This window comes from Centroberyx gerrardi, chromosome 1 (genome assembly GCF_048128805.1).
Source record: "Centroberyx gerrardi isolate f3 chromosome 1, fCenGer3.hap1.cur.20231027, whole genome shotgun sequence".
NCBI classification, from domain to species: domain Eukaryota; kingdom Metazoa; phylum Chordata; class Actinopteri; order Beryciformes; family Berycidae; genus Centroberyx; species Centroberyx gerrardi.
Window position 1 is genome coordinate 2,383,265 of NC_135997.1, and position 19,720 is coordinate 2,402,984.

General features: G+C 44.0%; 1 protein-coding gene across 1 annotated transcript in view; it reads right to left on the bottom strand.

The window, feature by feature from the left end:
- The window catches only part of mpped2a (metallophosphoesterase domain containing 2a), a 61,600-nt gene that overhangs the window by 27,667 nt on the left and 14,213 nt on the right, over positions 1-19,720 (bottom strand). The window contains exons 3-4 of the mRNA XM_078284889.1: positions 13,497-13,678; positions 6,362-6,587 (exon numbers count right to left, since the gene is read on the bottom strand). Coding sequence (XP_078141015.1) covers positions 6,362-6,587; positions 13,497-13,678 — 408 coding nt within the window. The remainder of the gene's footprint in view (positions 1-6,361; positions 6,588-13,496; positions 13,679-19,720) is intronic.

Consider the following 19,720-nt stretch of genomic DNA (forward strand, 5'->3'; position numbering starts at 1 on the left):
TTAATTTTGTTCTACACTAATTCAGCCTCATGGGTTCATCTTGGCTCGGAATAAACTGGTTAACCTAGTTTACAGTTTACAGAGTTTACACACCGCTCAGTGACAGTCAGTGTAATGAAACGAAGTGCAGCTGGTTGGTAAATACATTTATGAATGTTTAAAATAAATTACCAGCAAGCACATTTACATGAAAACCACAAAAGGAAAGCAAATGAAAGAACAGGACTGATGAAAACAGACTGAATTAAATCATGCCGACGTGATTTAAAAGTTATTTTATTTTTAATTGAAATGGTGCCATGAAGAAAGTGAAAATATAATTTATAGCCTACTATTCACATTAATATACATCCTAATTAATCCAAAGTAAAACTATTCATTAATGGATCCTCAAATCTGATTTATAAATCTAATCTATGAATCTTTTTCTGCAAACAAAAAGCCCACAGTCTGTTTGCACATCTCAGAAGTTGGGCGTTCAGATATCCGACATGTTTTTTTTCTTCTTCCAAAATTGAACTTTTGTAGATAATTGCTTTTTCAGATACTCTACTGACACTAATTAATTGAGGCAACTTGTTGGCACAGCAAGGTATATTTCAACCAACCAAAATGCTATTTCAGTGAAGAAGCTTGGCCTTTGTCAAGTTTAAAACAGGGTTTATTCTTATACATTTTAGGAAATAAAAAGTTTTATGTTTCCCCAGACTAGATGACAGCAAACATAGATGTGTCAAAAATCCTGCAATGGAAATAAAAAAAAATTGTTTGTGCTATTTCTGAGAAGTCTGTCCAGATCTTTCCCTGGTAAAAAGCCACATGCTGAACTGATAACCTGCTGCAAATAATTAGGTTTGCAAATATAAAATGAATATCTTTGAGAAGCACCGCTTTCTTCAATACAACAGAGCTCCTACAAAGAAGAAACTTTTTAAGAGAGAGAGAGAGAAACAGGCTTTTAAATGATGGATGGATGAAAAGGCCGGGCAGCGGTGGGAGGAGGCTGGGGATCGTTAGGATTTTACGGATTCCGGTGCCATTTTTTATTCTTCTTATCGGTCCGATTCTTTATCGATTCCCTTATCGATTCCTAGTGTATACCTTTTCAGGGGGAAAAGGCTATATAAAGCTTTAGTTAGGGCCGGGGCGATATTGACAAAATCAAATATCACTATATTTTTGACCCAAATACCTCCATATCGAAAATGTGACGATGTTTTGGGGATGACTGTTGGTGCTTTCAGAAGATATTTACACGTGAGAACATTTTGAGAAACGAGCATTAGTAGGCTGATGTGGATATGATGGAGAAGCAGGACGAGGCGTTCACTGTTCATTTCACTCTAGAACAGTCAAATAAGTTCAGAAAATTGTAGAACTGTAAAAGAAAACTGTAACGCAGCCTTTCAGACCAGGAAAAGACAACATTAAAGCTTTATCACAATATTATGATATCCAAAGTCCCAGAGGATCTCTAGTCTGATATCATGATATCGATGTTATATTGATATATCACCCAGCTCTATATTTAGTGGTGTTAACTGTGTTTTATTACTCAAGACAGACATTGCTGTGTAGAGTTACTTTTATCTCAGAATTACTTTTCAAAACAGCTAAGGCACATTTGGTATAAAGCCTTACTTTAGAGAACAAAATACAAGAACAAGACAAAAAAGTAACTGGAAGTCAACATCACAGAACAAAAACTAAATATTTGCCACTGACTGTATTTACCACTTTATTGGGTCATTCAAGCACACTCTACCCGTAATTACCCATAAAAAACAACATATTTTTGTGAGTATTTGATGTGGTTTTATTGAACTATACTAAAACATGTGGTCTTGAACAGCTCTAAAGACTCATCATGACTTTTGGTTACCAAGTGTCCGTTTTGAGTCTCCAAATCCGCCTACATATTATCCTAGAATAAAAACATTGCCAAATTCTCATTTTTGGTGGTGTTTTTTTCCATTGAGTTTCTAGGCTGAACTGACAGGCAGCTGATTACTCTCAAAAAATGATTTTTCTTTTAGGCGCTAAAAAAAAAAATTTCAATTTCCACTGTGTTTGAGCTTCTGTTAATTACGTGTCAGTAATTCTGACACTTGGAGAACAAACTCCCAAGGCTCACCTTTCAGGAAAGACCGAGATTCTGCCTGTAGTCACAGTAACCGTTTGATTTTGGGTATGTCATTTTCGGCCTTGTCTTCAGAAAAGGGTTTGTACAAGGTTAACTTTTTCCCATCTACAATCCACAGCGGCTGATGGATTCACAAACCAGCGACTTTAATTGTTACCAGCCAAATTGCTTTTTAGAAAAGAACGAGGGCCGAGTTTCCCAAAAGCTTCTTAGTGCTTAAATCATCTTTCTCCATTGGATTATTATGGAACTAAGTTGATATTTTGCATTAAGATGGTTTTGGCAAACTCGCCCCTAGGTGGTTCTTCACAAGAAAACAGCATTTTGATGGTGTCTTCCTCCCGTAATTCAACGCACTTCTGGTTGAAACGGGATGTTGGGGCGGGACAGAGCGCCTGGAGGGACTGCTCACAAGTGTTCACAAGTTCAAAATTGCTTTGAACATAATCTTGAGATGTCAGAAAATCCTTCTTTCTTAAAAATGTATAAATTCCAGACTCAACCATGGTGTTGTAGGAAAAGGAAACAGGATTTTCATCGCCGTACCAAGTTGCCACGTTGAAAGTTGTGAAGTTGCAGGTTTTATATGATAGGAGGGGGAGGGGGAGGGGGAGGGGAGGGGGAGGGGTGTTCAAAAACATGTGATGGTTTTATTGGTTGAAACTTATATGTTCTCTGACTGGTGCACCATGAAATAACCACTAAAAGAGGACATTTTCCATTTTGCAAGAGAGAATTCTGCACAGTTTTTGGTCATTTATTGTACATTATGCTGTAAAGAATAAGCCAACAAGGTAAAAGTAATTTTTCCATTTCCTTGTGGCTGTAAAATGGCCGTTAGAGTCGACTAACTGAAACTACAGCCACATTGTCCAGGTGGCGGCTTCCCTCCCTGGCGAGCGATGTGCTCGTGTCGCGGCCTGCGGCGGGCCGCCGGGGGCTCGGCGGCGCCCGGCCACCCAGGAGGCTCGGCCGGGTCGGGCCGGGCGCCGCCGATGAAGTGAGGGGTCACTGCGGGGCTAAGTGAGACCTCACACCGGACAGGCAGGCCAGACCGCGGGCCACAGCGGCATATGGGTGTGAAGGAGGTGAGGAAGCCGAGGAGGGAGGGAGGGGAGGGGAGTCAAGCTGTCCACTCCGCCTCTCACGAGACCCCCAGCTGTCACAACAGACACTTACCAGCCCTCACACTAAACACCCACCAGGGAGGGAGGGTGAGGGGGAGGGGGGGCATCCTTCCTCTTTTAAACAGAGGGATAGAAAAGAGATGGAGGGAAAGAGAGGGGCGATCTCGTTTTCCTGCTGCTGTGAAGCCTGAGGAACGCTGGGTCTGCTAACCTGCTAATTATAGCCGCTAAAGGATGAAGGTGTGACCTGAATAGCTATTTAAAGTCCGGAGCAGACACTCCGCAGAGGGAACAGAGGGAGTCACAGCGGGACAGAGGGAACTTCCAGCCTCAATCATCACACGTGCGCCAACAAAACATTCAGCTGCACTACAAAACATCCAGTCAGGCCCGGGTCAGACCGCCAGACTGTTCAGATCTAGGCCCGACGGAGGCGGTTCAGACTAAACAACTGGTCTTGAGTAAATTCTCGCCCTGCCGTCAGAGATGTGTGTACAGCAAAGATGTGACGTCACACACACGAAGACGAGGAATCGCTCGCTGCCCGATTCTGTCATTCAGAAACATTTCCAGAACAGTTCACTGTAGATGAAATTAGAAAATAGGTGTTCTATCATCTCTCGCTCTAAGTTACAGTTCACATTTACATCACAAATGTATTCTGAAGTGACGTTATTACAAGAATAACATTAATGAAGATTTCTGTATAACAACTTATGTGGAGCAAGTGGAGTTGGGAATCTCTACTGATGTAAAAGGTTTATGTAAATAGTAAGTCGTTGTTAAAATCGACTTCTCTTCCAGTTCATTCTCTTTTTCTTCCCCGTTGAGCTGAACTCCCGTTGGCCGTTGCGTCTTGGACCGACCAAATCAAACACATCTGAGAAACTAAAAATCCAAATAGAAAACAACGGGAGAGCAAAATCTCCAATCTTCAGCCTGTTCACACTACAGCATACTGTTGTGTTACACTGTACTATACTGTAGTGTATAATCTGCCCGATGGTCTGGATGATCCAGTCAGGCTTAGAAATGGCATAAATATCATCTAGTGTGAACTAGTCTTTACACCAGAAGTCTCAAATAGGGATTTACTATATGACACAGTAAAAAACAATAACGGTTAATGACACCGGCCCTGATTTTTACTATTGGGATGCAAACAGCGTCATAGAGGAAGTGTCCACAAACACGTAAACACAGTCATGGCTGAAGCCGGGGATAATCAGGCTGCGAGCGATAAATCAGCATCACACTCCCCGTCAAATCCTCCGAGTGTAAAGTCTGAAGTTTGGAAGTACTTTGGCTTTAAAAAAAGATGCAGACGGGACGGTGAGGGAGGACGATTTCCCGGTCTGCAGAAAGTGCCAAAAGAAAGTGGCAGTGGCAAGGTTTTCATCTCATTAATAATTACCCAGATAATATGGAAAGATCACCGTACTGTGAAGTTTTCGGCACAGGCTCGGTCTCAAACCAGAGAAGAGTCTGCAGGTTCTACAGAGTCTACAGCAGCTGATCTCACTGATTAGCACTCCTTCAGTCAGAGAGGAGGAGCTAATCAGTGAAGTCACCTGGTGTAGTGATTGGTTGGAAATGAAACCCTGCAGACTCTCACTGCCTCCGTGGTTTTTGACTCCACTGGTTTACAGCATCTAATCACACAGAGCAGCTTATATTTTCTCAGTGCAGGGAGGGACATCTGGAGGAGAGGCTGTAAAGACGGCCTGCAAAATCTGGAGACAAAAATAACACAAGTAAGCTGTGAAAAACACAAAAAAAAAAGGACGCAGGTGTGTTGCAGCACCGGTTCTACTGACACCGAATGCTTTTCTGTGCACCGACTGCAGCAGATAGTCCAGGTCACAAACTGTGGGCTGGGTGATAACTCAATATTATCGTTTATTGTCTTTCAGTGGAATCATATCGTCATGATTTGATCATATTTTGATACTGTGGCACACAATCCAGCTGTCTAAATTCATGATAACAAGCAAATTTTATTTAAAAACTGACAAAATGACGTCCGAAACATTTAAGGAATATTACAAGCACTGATAAAAGCGTGTAGCTGAAACCTTTGCTCCCTAGTTCTTTTGGAAATATTTTTTTAAGTGCCCTTTAAGTTGGGCACTTATGCAATAAATTCATTTTTTTGTACTAGACTTTTTTGTCCTAGCCTTTTATTTGCGGTGTGCAGAATTATTTCCCCATTTTTCCAAGGAATATTATTTGACAATGTCAGTTTTGTTTGACGTCACACCCTAACAGTACCGTTCGGTTCAATGGGATGAAGATTAATTTGATTTCTTTGATTTGATTTTAATAGAAAGAGAAAAATTCTATCTGCACTTTGGTCAATGGACCGAAAGCTTAAGTGTGCAAGAGTGCAGATAACATTTTTCTCTTTCTAGTGTCTAGTGTTATGCCTTCGCTTCCAGCACCTTCGCTTTTGGGCGTGTTTGATTTTGTTTCATTAACATGTGATTTTGCCATATTGTGATATACGTATATCGATATCGAAAAAAATCCTAATGATTAGCGCGATATTGATTTCATATCACCCAGCGCTGCATGTACAATCTCCACACGAACATCTCTCCCTCTCACAACACTCTCGTCTGTTGAATGTGCCGCTAGTGCCGTCCCTCGCCCAAACACACACCCTCTTTCTCTCTCTCTCTCTCTCTCTCTCTCTCTCACACACACACACACACCGGTCCTTCCCGCACCTGAGAGCCTATTGAGAGTGTGTGGCGGTACCACGCGTATCACTTAACCCCGTGTCAAAACACAGGTGTAATGTAAGCCCGGGGAGCAGGCGAAGGTCCCGCGCCCATAAAGGAGGCTGCGTGCTGGGAATAGCACCCTGCATGTCAGGGAGGTACAGAGTTACTGCAGGGAGGGGAGCTGGAAGGCAGCCAGACGCCGACAGAGGGAGAGACACGCCCGGATCCACAACAACCGCTAACTGAAAGGTAACTGGACGCTTGAAATGAGAGAAAAGGCAACAGTGGTGTGAGAATGGGTTTTGGGAGGGGGGGAGAGGGAGAGGGAGAGAGAGAGAGAGAGAGAGATCGGCCGGCGCTCTTACCATGGCGTCCCGTATATCCGGAATCCCTTGACGGTGACGTCCGAGTCCTGGAGGTACACACAGTTTGTGAGGAGCGACTGGACATTGTCAAAGTCCTCCGGTTTGAGTTTGGAGACCGAGGGGAAACGGTAGTAATCCTGCTTCACCAGCTCGGCCATAAAGTCCTTATCGAAGGTCAGCTCGTGGTTCCCGGCGATCACCACCTTGAACTCGTATGGGAGGCCGCCTGGAGGAGAGAGAGAGAGAGAGAGCGACCGGTGAGAGAGCGATGAGGTGCAGCCTGTGGAGGAAGGTGGTCGGAAACAGAAGGACACAGCGTCGCATTGAAGTTTTTGAGGTCACACATCAAGCTCTCATCTCCCAAAACCCTGATATACCTTTGCTGTTGGCTCCCTTTCTTATCTACTTGTAGGGTTGACTAGACAGAAATCATTCAGTCTTTAAACTCTAAAACGTCACAGATTTTTGAACAAACCCGCCCGTTCATCCCATTGATCCCAAATAAAACTACCTTTCTCTCCATGACTGATATTCCATTGGTTTATCTTTAAATGTGACCATTTTCATGCCAAAAATTCACAAGTATTCCTCTTTTTCCCCCCAGAAGTTTCTTCTTGTCAGGGTGGAAAAGCCTCTAAAAAAAACAGCATTTAGACCTTCATGGGACACCAAAACTCTCATAATTATTAGCTGAAATTCTTAAAAGTGTTTAGAATGTGAACAGGCAGATCTCACGTCCCAAACAAGTTGGTAACGTGGCGTGGAAGAAATATGTTAACTTTTTGGTGAAAATCTGAAGTGTGGAACTGGCAGGTATGAGCTGTACTGAGTGCCATGTAGTTCCCTCTATACTTAACCCTGTGAAAAGATCAGGACAGGCAAGAGAAAACTTGAAAAAGAAGTAGGGTGAAAAAAAAAAAAAAGAAAACCCCTCCATTCCGACAGCGAGAGGTCAGAGCCGCGGCTGAAGGCTCTGCTTGACCGGAGGACAGCTGGGGAAGCGTGAACCCGACCTAAAACAGGGAAGAACATCTATTACGATTCTCATCGCCTCATCTTTCAATCTCGGCTCTGCCCTTTCCCGCTCTCCTCCGTCGAGGTGCTTTGTCCTGCCGCCCTCCTCCGCCTCGCAAACCGCCTCACTTCTTTATTCCGGCAGATTGAGCACTTGACTAAAGGGTTCGGCCTTCATCATCTTTCAATTCTCTTCTGTTTCTTTGCTATTTCTTCTTGATTTCTTTGATTTTTTTTTCTTTGGTTCCATTCTTCCTTTCCATCTTTCCAGCCTACTGTGTGTGTGTGTGTGCTGTATGAAGTGAATTATGGAGCTTGACCACGGTGACTGATAGGGAAGCAGTCGACTTACAGAGATTAGCTTATTCCCTTTCTTCTTACAAGCGCTATTCTCTCTTTCTTCCGCTCCTCTACTGCTCCGGCCAGTGATAACAGAAGGTTGCGGCGCACACCGAGGAAGCAAATTGAATAAAATGTTGAATAAAACGATTTGTTCAATAAAATGCTTTTTAGCTGCAATGGTAAATGAAAGGAGAGATGGGAGTGTGCTGCTCAGTTTTTACTGGGGAAAAATAAAATGAATGGAAACTGAATATAAGAAAATAAAAATTCAAGTCAACATATACTGGCTCAAAGCAGACAGATATTAAATTCCAACACATCCGTCTGAAGCGTGTGTGTGTGTGTGTGTGTGTGTGTGTGTGTTCTCTAATGCTGAAAATAAAAGAATCACGGTTCCCTGCTCTATAGGTTTCATTCTCGCTGCTCTAAATTAGCTCTTGTCGCGTCTCTGGATCATAAATTCCAGTCTAACCCTATAAGAGAGCGCCGTCCCTCAGTCCCCCAGCACTCTAACTGGATCACACATCCATTCACACACACACACACACACACAGACTCTAGCCAAACCAAATCATCCTCTCTGCTACCACTGCACACTAGCATCAGGCTAGGAAAAAGGTGGGGGAAAACATAATTACCATCAAACAACTCCATCTCCATTACTCTATTGGGAATTGCCAGTGCTCTTTATTGCCATCCTGATACATCTCACAGGGTGTGTGGAGTGAGATACCGAGATATATTCTTTATTCTTTATCCACCAACAACAGAGTGAGAGAGAGAGGGAAGAAACAAAACCAAACTCCTTAAGGAGCGAGAACGACTATCTGCAGAGAAAAGGGAAATCTATTGTTCTGCTTAACGCAGTCTGTTAGCTTCTCTGAAGAAGACACACTCGCATTTGCAGTTGTGTTCAAGTAAAAAAAAACAAAAAACATCCACACGTTCAAAACATTTCAATAAGCAGGTGTGTTTTTCACACCGCAGCACTAAAAATACACTCTTTCACACCAGCGTAAACAGGAGAGGAGTAAAATCAATCAACTTGTTAAATTGGAGTGGTGGTACAGCAGGATAATTCATCTGCTGTTTCTCCGACTCCGCAGATCAACTCTGGAGGAAATACATTAGATCAGAATCAACACGTTTTCCCCTTAGTGCAGAAGTCCAGGATTACAGTCGTATTCTTTTTTTTCTTTTGCAAAACAAGCCTTCGCTTATTGTTGAGGTAAAAATTAGGTAAAAATATTAATCTGGAATACTATTTTCATGTTAAACGTGACCACATCCATATCTACACCCAGTGTCTGAAATTAAGTTTTTGGCTCACCTGCCAAGGCTTGGTAAACTAAAAAAAACACATTACCTGCAAAGAAAACTAAATTAGTTAATTGAATTTTCAATTTTTCATAGAAATCTGTCACCCAACCTGTTTTCAGTGATATTTCGAATACAGAATCAGGTGCTGTGTGTTCATTTAAAACTGGCTCACTTGCTTATACTTTGGATCAAGTTTGTAAAAGTGAAGCAGTATTCACATTACAGGAGCACATTCAAATTTGGCTGTAGATAACCGAAGTATTCAAATGTTATTGTTGCAGGAAGTCAGCGGTCGGTGCTTGGCGGTGGGAACTTCATATCCTCAGTGTTAAAAGATTCTCATCGTTGAACCCATGCAATCCTATCCCATATCAAATACACAAGTGTGCATAGACAGGTAGACAGACAGACTGTATGGACACACACACACACACACACACACACACACACACACACCACAGAGGCTGCTGGGAGCAGCTTAAAGCGGAGGATCAGAGCGGTGCGGTAGCATCAGACAGACCGGGTCAGGGAAAGCTCATTCCTCTGCATTGATCTCCAATGATCTCCTCCGACGGGCCAAACCCCGGTCGATGTCCGACGAACCTCCGACTCCTCCGGAGCGGCCGGGGAGCCGGAGGGAGGAGAGCAGGAGAGGCGGCGCACAGCGGAAACACAGAAGCTTTAAAACTACAAGATCCCTCCTGGAGTTTCATTCAAGTCAAACTCCAGGACGTGAAAATGACTAATTCTCCAAGTCATTCTGTACACACATTTAACAATAAATGCCCCAAAAATTACAAAAATCCTATTACATTTCTGATACGCTTCACGGCGTATCAGTAGGTGTACAAAAAAAAATCACAACCAATAATACCATCACAGATTTTTGAACTCCCACTCCCACCTCAGTTTCCTTTTCACCATGGCTGCATCCCATTGGCTGCAATTTATTCATATTGAAGAATCAACATCCTGTTTCAAGCAAAAATACGCTGCATTACAGAAACAAGACAGTGTCAAAATGCTGTTTCCTAGTGACTTTAAAGGATAATTTTGATGATTTTGTTCCTATATATATATAATTCCTCTCTTCCATCCCTGTAGTTCTTGGACCCACAGACAATATTGTCTCCAGTCAGCTGTCAGTTGAAACAACGAGTCCAAACTGTCAAAATATCTCCAAAAAATCCAGGAACGACCTTTCACCCCACAGTGGTCTGTGCTGCAGCAGAGAAAAATAGTTCTCTGATTTCCTGATTAGTCAAAGTTGCGTAATGGAGGAACTGAGACGTGTTTCCTCTCAACTCTCCTGTGGAGCCACAAACGGCTTTTGGAGATATTTTGACAAACCCCTCTGGAGCCAATATTGTCTGTGGGTCCAAGTACTACAAGTATGTAAGAGACAAATTATAGATAGGTCCAAAATCGATGAATTATTCTTTGAACAAGCCTCTCTTTCTTCGAGCCTCTGTGTCTCGACTTCCTCTCCATCTATCTGACTTCATCTCACCTTCCTTTCTCTGACTCACTCTGCCTTCCACAGGTAGAACAAAAAGCTCTCTGGCCTTGGAGCGAAAATCAAACCATTTACATTCACCTGCATTCTCTCCATCAGAGCCCAAAGCACAGACCCACACTACAAAGTAAAGAAACCGAGCGCTGGAAGTTCTGCTCAGTGACTCACAAGCTGCTAAACTTTACCATTTTACCAGAATTATTTTCTTCTTGTCAGGGTGGAAAAGCCTCTGAAACAGCAGTCAGAGCATCATGGGACACTAAAACTCTCCTCTGAATCCAAGACCAGGCTCCGAAATTATCACCGGCCACCCAACAACTGCAGGTAAACTGTGGGCTGTCTATATGTGTGTAACTAAAACATACTGCGCTCCTACTTCACATATTACTGATTTCTACGATTGTATATCACAAAAAATTTGATTGTAGAATTGGACGACTGACAGCCAATACAATAAAATGTCCAATCAGAGTCTGCATGGAGGCGTTGTCAGAAAACGTCCCGCCTACTACTCTCTCTTTGCACCCATACACTGAATACACCACATACATATACTGAATACACCATATACATATACTGAATACACCATATACATATACTGAATACACCATATACATATACTGAATACACCATATACATATACTGAATACTTTGTTTTTTTGGCTGCTGGTCAGACTAAGTAAGCAATTTTAAGAATCACTTTGGACTCTGGTAACTTGTGATGGGCATTTCTCATTATTTTTGACATTTTACAGATTAATCGATAATGAAAATAATGATTAGTTCCAGTTCTAGATACATGGCAGAGAACATGCAGCCGATTAATGGCTACCTGACACACCTTTCACTGCTGTTCTTTCACATGCTGTACTTGCCATTATGTCTGAAACTCCCCACCTCCACCCCCACCCCCCTTTGTGGTGATGACCAGGTGTGCTGACACAGGCCCCCATCCCCCCCCCCCCCACACACACACACACACACACACACACACACACACACACAGCCTTCAGCAGGATAATGACAGACACGGCGCTCCATACTACACCAAGTCATTTTCCACTTTGCTCTGCATCGATTACCCATTATGGCCGCACATCGCTGTTTCGCCCTCGCTTAACAAAGCACACACACACACACACACACACACACACACACACAGAGAGACAGACAGACACATACACACACACTTGACGTAGCTATCTGTTTTGATGGATGGAGGAGTTTGATAGAAGTGCTGACCGGTGCCAGGTGAAATGTTAGCGGTGACACCGGGGATTGGACGGGCCTGCTGGGACAGCACCCAGTGGAAAACAGAGGGGCGAAGAAATGGGACATGTGTACGTGCCTGCATGTGTCTGAAGGTCCATCCCTTTATGTGTGTGTGTGTGTGTGTGTTTATGTGCGTCGGGGGAATTAAGGGCAGAGCACCTGGCAGCACATTAAAGGAGCGGCCTGGCACAGTGGAGTGCCACTGTGGCGCCACTACCACCCCCCCGCCTCCCAAGTCTGTCCATTGTCATCTCAAATAAACATAATTCTGCACAGTCAGACTTTGTTGTCATTGAACTATAATTTATTACATCGTATCGTGGTTTTATTGAATCCTGAACCTCATATCGCGTATCGAATCGTATCGTGAGATGAGCAGATCGTCCCCTCCCTGATCTGTCTCCCTATCTGCATGTTAAGTTGTCACTCTATTTTTATTTGTTGAACATGCGTGTGTGATTCATATTGTCAGACCTGCCTGTGCTGACCATTGCTTTGCACAAGGAGGACCACAATAGAAATAAATCTCTTCGACTTGTGTGTTAAATAAATTCCTCAACAATTTTACTATGTGTATGTGGTTGTGGCCTAAGGGCAATCGACCTTATGTATATTTTAAAATCTGTTAAAATCAATCAATCAGTCAATTTCTGAAATTAGCTTTTTGTCCAATACAGTCTAATAAAATTACGTAACGTTTCAGTTTAGGCAACTAAAACTTTGGTTAAGGTTTGGGTTAAGGTGTTAATGAGATAAGATAATGATAATGTTTTTCTAATAATGAAAACTTCCCTCCCAGTAGAAAACTTGTTGAGTTGGGAATCAAACCCGGGTCGTCCACCCCCCCCCCCCCCGCCACCCCCGCCACCCCCGCCCCACACACACACACACACACACACACACACACACACACACACACCTTACTTTCCACCGTCAAACTACTTCCTGTTTCTAGTGGTGTCTCTTCCACCTAATCCTTTCCTTCTGGGGAAAAAGATTTCTCTCACTTCTCGTGCACGGAGCTCGATATTTGGGTTTAAAGACATCGTGCTGTTTTCATGAAATTTCGAAAGTCCAGGCTGTTTTGTCTCACCTGCCAAGGACTGTTAAACTGAAAAGTTTGAGAACAGGCAAAACCCAAAAGACCGTTTACAACCGAGGGATTCAAATGATATCATCTCAGAGTGTGGCGGGTGAAGCGTATTGATTTATCTGCCCGGCCTAATCCCCTGTGTGCGTAAACGTATGAACCATAACTACATTAGAGGACTGAAAAAACCTCTTCACAGCAGCTTGGAATCTGTAAACTCTGGCCTGGAGGGTCAAGTGATGAAGCGCCGACTGCAGTGAGTGAAACCACACACACACACACACACACACACACACACACAGAGCTCCCACCCACAGCAGAGGGGCCAGAGGGCGGGGTCAGGGGTTAACTGGGCCCGGGTGTTAGGTCAGAGGGGTTAAACTGGACATTTTAGCACAGCAGTTGTGGGGTCGAGGGGAGCGGGCGGAGGGGGGTCTAGTTACTGGTTATGCGTGCAACACCTCCCCCTCACCCCCCCCCCCACCCCCCCGCCCCATGTAAGCTTGCGTGTGTCGGCGCAGTGGGAGTGTGGAGGCGACGCGGTGTTGTGAGTGAACGCGTGCGCTAAGCGGCTTTAGTACCTAGCCAGTCGTTGAACTTCTTAACCTCGGAGGGAAGGCCCAGCTCGGTAAAGTCGCCCATGTGCAGCAGCACGTCGCCGTACGGCATCTGGATCCCGTCCGTACGCGAGTGTGTGTCCGACACGCACACAAACCTGGTGTGTCCCGCCGGCTTGGGAGTGTCATAGGGGATAGGGTCCACCCTGAAAAAGACAGAGAGAGAGGGGGAGACAGTTTAAAAGGAGAGTACTGGTGGGGTTTTTTTTTTGAGTAAGTACCGGCGGTCCAGGAGCGTTTTTGTTAGCCGGGACAGCAGTTCATTTCAAGCTAGGTTTGACACCGTAACGTTTAAAAAACAAAGAAAAACAAGTAAATGTTAAAAAAAAACATCTTATTACATACAGCATCCATTTTAAAACAATTGAAGGAAAGGAAAAGTAGACATCAACACAAGTAAATGGGCTGTAACTCTAAATGACACCGATATTCTCCTATAAGTTATAGTCATAAAGCGGTATGTGGCAATGAGAGAGTAACGGCTACCCATCAGGCCTTGCACCCATAAACAACGTTAAGTTGGAAAATTACCCTCCTGTTGCTAAATTCTGACAAGTGTGAGGACTGCAGGCATTTACCCCGAACTGCAGGAGTTTGTCTCAATAATTCATAAACATTTTTAGTCCTAGGATTCGATCGAAATTTGTATTGGATCGTATTTGTATTCCCTGTATAGTGACACTATTTATTCATATTTAGTACTTTGGTCAGACACTATATGCAACTTACTACTGAGCCCTTGTAAAAAGCCCCTCGATACTTAGTCACCACACTTATTGTACAGTATATACTGTATATATTTTCAGGAATCTCTTCTTTCTTTCTTTGTCTCTGGCGTTTAATATTCAAATTCTATTTGTAAAGCTTGATTGCTGCTTGTTTGTCTGTCTAAATGCTTGTATACTGCACCAACCTCACCGAGTCAAATTCCTAGTATATGAAAATGTACCTGGCGAAAATAAATCTGATTCCGATTCTGAAAAGCAGAGGACTTTTTAGTGTCTTGAGGATTTCCTAGTCCATAGAAGAAGTGCAGAAAAGCTGTGCCTTCCTCACAAAGCTTATGGTCGACTCACACTGCAGCGCTTCAAGCCAATTTACTAACTTTGCATTACACTTTGAAAAATGTTTCTAAAGATTAAATCCATTCTAGAGAATTGTAAATCACCAGTCACACTGTCAGCAGTATGTTAGGTTCCTTGTCATCCCCATGCAGCAACTAGACCAACCCCACACAGGTTTCTAAGCGTTGATATTTTCCAATTCTTTACAGAAAGGTCTGTCCTTCAGCTCCTTCACAAACTGTCTCTTAAATGTGGCTTCTAACCTTGAGCTATTTCTAAACATCACTTGAGAAAATTCACAGTCATTTCCAGAGAAAATGTATGTATACAGACCTAGATATGTTTTTATTTTCTAATGTTGAACAGCGTCATCCTCTCTAAGAGGAGCTGCATCTCGCAGCAGAAGCAGCTAAACTACCAAAGCCAGTGCTCTTTTTGGTGTTTTTGATATTTTTATGTGGAGGATGTAATCAATATAGAAAACAGATTTTTCAGGAAATGTATGCTAATTTTATACCAGTTAGCAGAAGGGACACAGATGAAAACTGCAACCTTGAAAAGACTATTTGTTGTACAAAATAAATTATATGGTCCACAAAATAATGTGTGTGGAATAGCCAAATGCATTTCAAAGAAAGGAGAGACATTACAACAGGCCAAATTAGCAGTCGGGGCTGAAAAACAAGCAACCAGCGCTAGGTTGATTTGTGCACACAAGGAGGGCAATGGTTGTTTTGTGGCATCAGATTGGCTAAAGAGACGGTGAATTAAGGCATGCCATGTCTCTTCTGTCCATTATGTAAAGAAAAATCACTTAGACCCAAGTCTGGCTGGGAGAGGCTTTTATTTATTCTTTTGTTCAATGTAAGCATGTCTGTTAAAAAGGCCGAAAAAACCTGTACTTTTCTCCCACTGAAAGGAAGCAGAAAAAATCTTGTCTGTAATTGAAGTCAGAAATGTGCAATCCTGTAGCACTCTGCCACCAAACCATTATTTCATTAGAAGGGATGTCACTCTGTAGACAACATCAGACACATAATCAACGCTCCAATCTCCAACCTGACAAGCACACACACACACACACACACACACACACACACACACACACACACACACAGTTAACTTGCATGTGTGCACAAACATGGCAGGGAAACGCAGCACAACCAGACGAAATAAAAAGGTTTTGGAGTAGAGAAGACGTCATTAACAGAGATGGGGAAAATAGGCGTCTCGGCACAAAAGAAAACCTCTTGGGGAAAAAAAAAAAAAAAATGCATCGCACCGAAATGGAAAACAGGAAAATTGCTTCACAAATAAGCCTCAAAATGCAAGGTTGAGCAGAAACTCAGAGGGTCAGCCGGCTCCACAAAGACCAGAATCTGTTCTGCTCCCTTTAGAGCCGAGCTGGGCAGTCTGTGGTCTGTAGCCACTGTCTGTGGTCTGTAGCCACTGTCTGCGGTCTGTAGCCGCTGTCTGTGGTATGTAGCCACCATCTGTGGTATGTAGCCACCATCTGTAGGCTGTAGTCAACGTCTGTAGTCACTATCTATGCAGTTCCTCTGCTTGCCACCGTGTGTAGCCATCATCTGTAGTCTGTAGCCACAGTCTGTAGTCTGTAGCCACCCTCTGTAGTCACCGTGTGTAGTCTGTAGTCTTTGTTTGTAGTCTGTAGCCACCGTGTGTAGTCTGTAGCCACCATGTTTAGCCTGTAGCCACCGTGTGTAGTCTGTAGCCACTGTGTGTAGTCTGTAGCCACTGTTTGTAGTCTGTAGCCACTGTCTGTAGCCACCATGTGTAGCCTGTAGCCACCGTGTGTAGTCTGTAGCCACCATGTGTAGCCTGTAGCCACCGTGTGTAGTCTGTAGCCACTGTGTGTAGTCTGTAGCCACCATCTGTGGCCTGTAGCCACTGTCTGTAGTCAGTAGTCAGTAGCCTGTAGTCTGTAGTCAGTAGCCTATAGTCTGTAGTCAGTAGCCTGTAGTCTGTAGTTAGTAGCCTGTAGTCAGTAGCCTGTAGTCTGTAGTCAGTAGCCTATAGTCTGTAATCAGTAGCCTGTAGTCTGTAGTTAGTAGCCTGTAGTCAGTAGCCTGTAGTGTCTAGTCTGTCATCAGTAGCCTGTAGTCTGTCATCAGTAGTCAGTAGTCTGTAGTCTGTACTCAGTAGTCAGTAGTCTGCGGTCAGTAGTCGTGTCCCTCCTCAGCCTCAGCTGGGAGATGTTGGCGTTTGCTCAGACGGAGCGGAGCGAGGCTGGACCAGGCTGCGCTCCATATTAAATACACTGGACAAAATGAAATGAAAAACTGGCTACAGAGATAATGATATTTACTATTGACTGGGTGCAGTAAATAAGTCTCTGTCTGCTAAACACACACACACATACACACACACACACACACACACACACACACACACACACATCAAGCAAGCAGAGGAACGTACACATTGCAGGGTAGCTGCTGATTAGATTTGGTGCTCTGTGGTGCCGAGACGTCATGCAGCTTTACAGGATTCGACAGCTCTAGTCATGGAGGAAGGACGAATGCAGAACCACAAGGGATGAAACAACACACACACACACACACGCACACACACACACATATACATATATACACACACGCAAACGCGCATATTAAAATAAAGCCGGGAGAAAAACAAGCTCCATCTCCTCTGCTTTCCTTTGAGATTTAATCCACCCTGAGAATGTAAGTAAATACCAGCAGCCCCTATCAATTAGAACAGAGTCTGGCCAAGGAACCTACATGATAATGCTGCATTAGTCTCACACACACACACACACACACACAAAGAGAGAGGTGGGCCCCTGTCTTTCCCGTTAACATCTGACTGTATAACAATCCAGCGGTTCATTAGTAATGTATACAGGAGTCAGGAGTTCAGTGCAGGAGTTCAGCAGTGCAGCGCCGGCTTCTGATCTGCTGTAAACGGAGACAGCGAAAAAATGAAAAACTCCCGTCTTCCCGCGCGCCGGCAGCAGGTAAAAGAATATTCTCCAGTGACAGAGTGAACCGCGTTAGCATGAAAGTTGGTGTTAACATGTCTGTGCTTCAGCGTGACATCAGAGGGAAGACTGCGGAGGGAGAGAGCAGGGGAGAGGGAAATGCTAATGTGCCAGAGGAGGGCAAGAGCACACTCTCCAAATCCACCATGACATTGGAGCTGATACCAGACCGGCCCAGAGCGGCAGGAGGAAGGAGAAGACCGAGGCTCCATGGAAAAATAAAGCATGAAACACTCTGAGATTCTTAAACAAAGAAACCTAAAATACATCAAGTTAGTTTCACCTCGGGCGGCACAATTAACGGCAAGAAATTATGTATTGTGATCACGATTAATAATTATTTGTCTTGGTTTCAGGAAACAAAATTATTATTATTTTATATATTTTCACTTTGTTTCAGTGCAGTAATCCTTGAAGTAGCAGCAGCTAGAAAGTCTTGTTTTCGCTCTTACTGTCTTACTCTTATTGTGTTCTTATTTGCAAAATTAAAACCATAAATTACCTTTTATTAGTTTGCGGCACAGCTACAACCAGAAGGCAAACTTTGCTGTGAATCTGTATTTGTTTGTCATCTAGTTTAAAACCAAAGTGTCTCCAAATGACAAATGATGATCCATTTTTAGGAATTAAAACATCACTGCTCTGTTTTTACAAAGATGTTTTATGTAAGGTTTCTCTGCCTGTTTTTTTGCCTCTTTCATTTTACCACACTGGGAATTTAAAATGTAACAAACTTCAATATCACTGAATTACATGATTATCAATCATGGATAAAGTTGCTGTGCAGCCCTAGTTTCACCACAAACACTGCGTTCCCTCAATCGCATAAACAAAATGTAGGATATTAAAGCTAAAATAACACAGGGAAGCTTTCCCACAGCATTGGAAAACTCCACAAGGTAACTCTGAAACAGAGTAGAAAAAAACGAAAAATACTCGAAACCCGTGGATGGAAGGCAGAGCCAGTTATTGGTTACATGTGTCATATAGTAGAGACAGAGAAAGGGAGCGAGGTAAAGAGCAGGAGGGAGAGGGAGGGAGAGAGAGAGGGAGAGAGAGGGAGAGGGAGGGAGAGGGAGGCAGAGGGAGAGAGAGGGAGAGGGAGAGGGAGAGGGAGAGGGAGGGAGAGAGGGAGAGAGAGGGAGGCAGAGAGAGGGAGAGGGAGGGAGAGGGAGAGAGAGGGAGGCAGAGGGAGAGGGAGAGGGAGAGGGAGGGAGAGGGGGGGAGAGGGAGAGAGGGAGGGGGAGGCAGAGGGAGAGAGAGGGAGGCAGAGGGAGAGGGAGGGAGAGGGGGGGAGAGGGAGAGAGGGAGGGGGAGGCAGAGGGAGAGAGAGGGAGGCAGAGGGAGAGAGAGGGAGGCAGAGGGAGAGGGAGAGAGAGGGAGAGGGAGGGAGGGAGAGGGAGGGAGAGGGAGAGAGGGAGGGGGAGGCAGAGGGAGAGGGAGAGAGAGAGGGAGGGAGAGGGAGAAGGAGGGAGGGAGAGGGAGAGGGAGAGGGAGAGGGAGAGGGAGAGGGAGAGGGAGGGAGGTTCTCATGTCCGCAGCAGGATATTTCATTTGACGGAGCACACTTGGCTCCCTGGCCTTTTGGAAAAACACACAAGTAAATTGGGTCAAAGTTCAGCGCGAGCTCGCTGCTCCGGACGTGACACTTCACTCGCAGCAGATAAGGAGGTCGGCGTCTCCGTCGCTCTCCGGCTCGCCGCGCTCTTTACAGAACGCCACAGAATCACTTTGATTGATTGCAATGCTTTCCAAGTTTCCTGAAAACCTCCAGAGCTTCAGTGCCGTCCAGAACAGGCTAAACCGCCTCATTCTTACCATAAATAAATGATTAAAGTAGTTATATTAAAACACAACTATCCATCACTGCAGAGAGACTTCACTGCATGTGTTCCTCTGATGTAAACACACACACAGTGAACAAAATATTGAGACTGACCCCTCACTGATTTCAGACATGAAATCCACTTCAATTCAATTTCAATACTTTCATTGTCCCCAAAGGGAAATTTGCTTTGCAAGCAGGTTTACAAAAGTTAAAAGAACACAGTAGACAAATAACACAAAACAAAACTCAAACAGTCAACAAACAAAAGACTCCTAAT